Raw genomic sequence first — 6,000 nt, forward strand, 5'->3', positions numbered from 1 at the left:
GCATTTGGTTGTGTTGGGTCTCTCTGTACTCCCCCTGCAACACTGTGCTTATGTCTGTTAAGACCTTTACCATTAAAAATGAAATAGAAAGACAGAAGGCACCACTTATGTGCTAGGAAAACATTTATGTTTGATTTGTTACCATTAAAGGCTGAGGTCTCTCAGTGATGCTTGCAGCAGAAAGTCTGCTGAACATTCGTGCTCAATGTCTTGCCCATGAAAATGACCGTTTTATGGCATTCACTTGAATGCTTATTCACGTGTGCTGAGACAGATTTACCACTTCCTGGAGCACTTCGTACTCATCCCCAGTGCAGCCATCAGATGGTTGAAACTAAGTGAGAAACAAAGCAGAGTTTGTTTAGGGAATGGCAAGTGGTGCCATAATGCACTATTATGTGGCATATGGAGTGGTTAAGCCTGAACCCATTAACTGCAATTCCCATGGCAGACCTTCAGGGATATTAGCTTTGAGCAGTCACAGATTAGGGCAGCTGAGCAGAAACTTCTAAAAGTGTTGATTTCAATTCCCAACTGGGCAAAATTTTATCCCTGTGCTATATGTGATGTTCACGTGGGAGGATCTAATGGTTCTAACTGGCATTAAATATACAGTCACTCATGCTGATCTATATCTGTGTTTGTCTGTCGATGCATGTAAGTCAGTACGGCCCTGTTTATGTCCTCCATATGTTCTGTGCCTACTATGTAATCTCCACATTGCAAGGATTGTTAAGTTTCTTTTTAGTTGGAAGACTAAGGTTGCACTTTATGTGTTTTCTTTCTTTTTCTTTCCCTCCTTAGTACAAATCTAGTTGGCTGCAGAACCCAGAATCAGGACGTAGGGGAGTGGATAGATAGAAATATAGTTTATTTACCCCATGTAAGCAGCTGGACCTACACAGACCAGATCTTCCATCCTGCACTATATTACTCAGTTAATTTCTTTATGGATAAAGGTATTCAGCAGCATGCAACAGATGGCAGATATGTGTATATTACTTGTAATGACCAGGGGAGCAGTGTCCTGATAAGTGCCATCAGTGAGGAGAATGGGCTGATAACAGCTCTTTACTTCACCTTGTAACTAGCTGGCAGGTTGAAACACTTGAAACACTCTGCTGAATGGCTGGCAGGTCTTTCACCATCTTTTGTGACAACGTTTATCAAAAGCCTTTTAAGACCTAAGCTCTGTACATATTCTGTTAGTATTATCACTATTCCAGTTTGTCGGAAAAGTACACTTTGCCCCTTGGAAGATGTAAATGTTTGGTCTACCAACTGCTACAATTTCTTTTTAAATAAAACAATGGGCCAGATTCATTCATATGCTCCAGAAGCTATGCTGTGGGAACAAGAACAGTAAGCACTATATAACTCATTATTTAGACAATGTTTATGACCGCTTTGCATCACCAGAACAGTAGAAAGCAGTGCACCTGCTGTCTTTAATTATTTTCTTACCTACTTTCTAAAAATAGTTGAAACCCCCACTATAACTCTGAGGGCAGTTGCTAATACCTCTTTAAAGGTTAGCAGAATGTAAATTATTTTACATAATGTGCAGCTGTTACTATTAATCTGGTAGCAGCTGTTTTATCTACTGCTATTTGAAAATTGTTCCTTAATCATACATTTTCTAATGGGAAACATTTGTTGGACATGGAAAATTGGCCAAATTGAATCAACTTCTGAAAAGTTAAAATGCTTTGTCTTTTTAATGTTTCATGGGTTTTATTTTGAATGTATTGCTTTGTCTTGTGCTATCATGTTAAAGTCAGATGTTTAAATTATATTATATTGCAGCCAAAGCGACACTTGAGACATCGTGTTTCAGATTGTGCTACTTTAGTGCTGGTTGGGATGAAAAATCACAAAATGTCATACAAATGCCAGTTCTGTTTCTCATCCATCTCTGCCTCTTCAGTGCTTTTTCAGCTGACTGAACACACCTCAAGGACCCCGTTGTATTATCAATGATTGTTGAGAAAGGTCACCAGAATTCTTGGGGCTTTTTGAAGAACACAGAAACTAGTACATAGGCACAGTCAAAACCTAAGACTGGCCGCACTGAGTCAGATCGAAGGCCCATTTAGCACAGAATGCTGTTTTCAGCAGTGGCTAAGAGTGGATGTTTGTAAGCAAATCTGACGCTTCTGCTAAATGCTCCCCAAACCTCCAGCACTTTGCAGCTCAGGGACTTCCTAGCCTGAATTGGTCTTTCTGTGATTAATAACCATCAACTGATTTTTTTTTTTTTAATTAAAAAACTTGTTCATGAGACTTCATCTTCACCAATTTTGGCATCCGCAAAACCATGTGGCAAGGAGTTCCTCAGCTTAACCATGTGTTGTGTGATGATGCATCTCCTCTGTGGTTTTCAACTGTAATGTTTATTTGATGCTTGGTAGTTGATGAGGCAGTGAAGGATCAGTTCCTAGGGTACATAATCAAAACTCTAAGGTTTTTTCCTCTTTTTTTTCCTCTCTGTTTTAAGTTATCCATGACAGGTGTAGAATAAGGTAAAAAATCCATTAAAAAAAACCCCAACAAAATGAAAGCATTGCATGAAAGTTGCTTTGTACAGGATGCTTTACACATAAGAGCTTGGGCTCTGCATTGACACAGAAAAGCGTCTGTTCTTATCCTTATCTGCTAGCCAAGTCCACCAGCTCCAGTCACCAAATGAGAGATTCCTAATTAAACAGCAGCAATTCTTCTGCTGATTAGCAGGGGGCTGAATTGATGTGTGCCGAAGCCGATGGGAATATTGCTTTTGAATTCAGCGAATCTGCAGTCAGGTCTTCAGCGATAATTTCTGTTCTTGCAGAAAAATATACGTGTCATCGCTGTATTTAAACTGAATGATTTTGCAGGCAAGTGTGCTGTGCAGTTTCGTATGTGGCATTTGTGTACATGAAGTGACGTGTCATGCGTGAGTTGCAGATCTTTTTCGAAGTACAGCTGTATTACTAAAACTGGCACCACATGACTCTTTTCACATTGGATGGGCCAAAATATAGCAAAAGAAGAATTTATTACAAATACAAGGAAAATTGCTAAGATCTTTTTGGACCTTAGGATATTTGGTAGTGTTTTGAAATCCCTTGTAAAGTCACTTAACCAAAATGCAAAAAGCATTAGAGTACGTCAGTAAGGACAGGCCTCGGCCTCAGCAAATGGGGACTTATTTTCCATCTTTCATTTCTGTGAATCTGTTGAAAAGTAATTATTCCCTCTGTACTTTCTGTATAGGGTTGTGGAAAGACCTAGCTACGTGATGAAAACCAGCTGTGGGCCATCAAAATAATATATTCAGTAAAGCATCTATGGTAACTGTACTGGGCAGACACCAGCCTATTTTGCATCAGACTGACTGCCCAAAATAATATAGGTGGTTTATTAGATCTTTCTCTCTGGAGTTCTTATACTAAGTTTCAGCCAGTGTGCACCTGCAAGGTGCCCTCTTTAGACAGGACTTGATCCAACTTGAAATAAATTATTTAAAATAAAAAAGGTGAAAAGTCCGAATTGATAAAATAAAAAACTTCCGCAAAGAAGGATGTGGTGGAAACTTCCAGCAGTCTTCAGCTTTGGTAAAACTAGGGTCAGGTAAGCAGTTTGGCATAGAAGATGCCACCCTGCTATCAGTAATTCTGCAGTGACATGGGCACTCTGCTCTGGGGAAAATGCCTTTATGTCAGGAAAGGTTTCATACCACAGATCTCGGGAAAAGGTCATTTCAAGGTAGGTCTCTCTGAAAGGCCCTAGGGGTTATGAAGTTTGAAGAGCATGGCTGTTACTTTCATTGGGATTTGGAGGAGAGGGATTTCTCTTCCAGGGCTAAGGCAGATATTAGTCCAGAAGGGACCTAAATACAGGTCTTATGGCAGCCACATTTCTTTGTAGGTGTTCCCAGAAGAGGCAGAGGGATATAGCCATGAAATGGCTGTATGGCATGTTTGCTTTCTGGACTTTCCAAAGGAAAGGAGCAATATCTCCCTCTCTCCTCTTTAGTTTTCCGGCAGGGAGCTCATCAGAGTGACAGCATTGGGCACACTCACACTGGAGAACTATCCATGTGGACTACTTCTGTGGGAGCCAGCTGGGTTTCTGTAGTATTAGAGCTACATCTGCACAGCGCTGTAGCTATGATTTGGACTTACCAGCTTAGGGATTCAGTCCTATAGTATGTTTTGAGGAAGTCAGTAGAGCTGGCTGGTGACAGTCTTGGGAAAACAAAAGTAGGACTGTTCCCTACTTCTTCCCCTAGGAATCAGAGATCACAGCAGAGAGGACTCGTTCCAGCAGAGGGAGATCTGAGCCTGTATTGTTCCATTAAAAATCTATCTTTTGGTTTTGTTTGTAAATTCCATGTACGCATTTTGTTCTCAGAAATTTGAAGAAAGTCAAGGAAGAGCCAACAGCAAAACAGCCTTTTATCAGGCTCTGCAAAATTCTCTAGGAGGAGAAGACTCAAACTCATTCATTGAAGATGCAGCTACGTGGTATTACTCCCTCAAACACTCAACCGATGATTATTCATCCTTTTCCAGGGCTTTGGAAAATGCCACCCGGTAAGAAACTCATCCTATTACAACTGTGTGATTGGGGTTAAGCAAGGTTTGTTTTGCTTATCTCAAGTGTGCATTTATATTCTGAAAAACTTGAGAAATTCTTATGCAAATGAACAGAAAATGGGCAATATGATTGCATTTTCTGTGAGGTTTCCAGTGTCATTGGTAAACAGAAATTGAACTGACTTTTATGCCTTGTGAAAAGTTTGAATTGTCTTTCCTGACCTGTATATTGGATTCAGACTACTAATGCTTCTTTGTGTACTCTTTCCTGTCAAAGATGTCTTGGTTGTTTGCACACTCTGCATCAACTATTTCTTGAGTCCTCTCATCCCTGTGACAGTGTAAGAACTAATAGACTGGCTTTTATTCACAAACAGTCACCTAATTATACAGTTACATACTTTTCCTAGTTTTTGCAAATTTGGAGTGTGGTCAGGTTTGAAAACTTTGATTTCAGCAATTACATTAATTTTTATATGAAACCTGCAAAATATATTTCTTCACAATGTCAGGCTTTCTACAGGTGAGTATCCTGTGTAAAACAGTGAAGCATTTGTGAATGTTCAGAAAAGTGGCTCCCAACCCCATTCTGTGCATTGCTAATCTCCATTTTACCTATGGCAGAAGAATCCCCTTAAACTTATTCATGTATTTCCTTGACCCTTGTGTAATAATTTATGCCAGTGTACAGTGATTGTATAATGACACCCAACCCGCATTTTGCTCCCTTTGTGTATGGTTTCCCCATGGTGAGAGAAAGCAGAATCAGGCATTAGGATGATCCTGTAGGAAAAGTCTTCTTGTGGAGGTGAAAGGATATCTGACTCTTGCCCTGTTTGATCCATCAGGGCACACTGTAGACTCACAGTGCCTCCCAGCCTCTTCTGAAGGAAATAATGAGGAAATGTCAGCAGATGGATGAGCAACTTACCTCCAGTATATACACTCCCATACTTTGCGTTGAAACATTGCAGACAGAGACCATTGGGAAGTGGAAGATGAGCAATGGGCCATGTTCACACCTAGTATATATGCATAGCTTCTACCCTTAATTGGGTATGGCAGCAGGGTCCAGCAGTTCTGGATAACAGTCAGTTTGAAGAGTTCATTGCCCTGTTGAACTAGGACTCCGCAGCAGTCATGACACCTGTGGTAGGCCACAGAGACCAGTGGATATCTTTAGCTTGGGTCACATGGTGGTTGGTCTGCAGAGAAAACTGTAGATTTTGCTCTCTCCCCCATGGGCAGCCAGTTTGCTTTAGCCAGTTACAGATCTTGAGCTGTAGTGAGGTGGGCCCGTTTTTCTGAAAGGAGGCAAACTGAGGGGGAATCTCCTTACCTCCTTTTTCCTGCCTCTGTGCAAACTCGGGACCTGAATACTTAAGTGGAACAGATTTTCAGAAAATGAATCAAAAAACTC

The 6,000-nt window shown here is 40.7% G+C and overlaps 1 protein-coding gene across 1 annotated transcript in view; it reads left to right on the top strand.

The window, feature by feature from the left end:
- The window catches only part of TG (thyroglobulin), a 166,384-nt gene that overhangs the window by 138,750 nt on the left and 21,634 nt on the right, over positions 1-6,000 (top strand). The window contains exon 44 of the mRNA XM_009323383.1: positions 4,396-4,577. Coding sequence (XP_009321658.1) covers positions 4,396-4,577 — 182 coding nt within the window. The remainder of the gene's footprint in view (positions 1-4,395; positions 4,578-6,000) is intronic.

The sequence above is a fragment of the Pygoscelis adeliae genome, unplaced genomic scaffold, assembly GCF_000699105.1.
Source record: "Pygoscelis adeliae isolate BGI_AS28 unplaced genomic scaffold, ASM69910v1 Scaffold103, whole genome shotgun sequence".
In the NCBI taxonomy this organism is placed as follows: Eukaryota; Metazoa; Chordata; class Aves; order Sphenisciformes; family Spheniscidae; genus Pygoscelis; species Pygoscelis adeliae.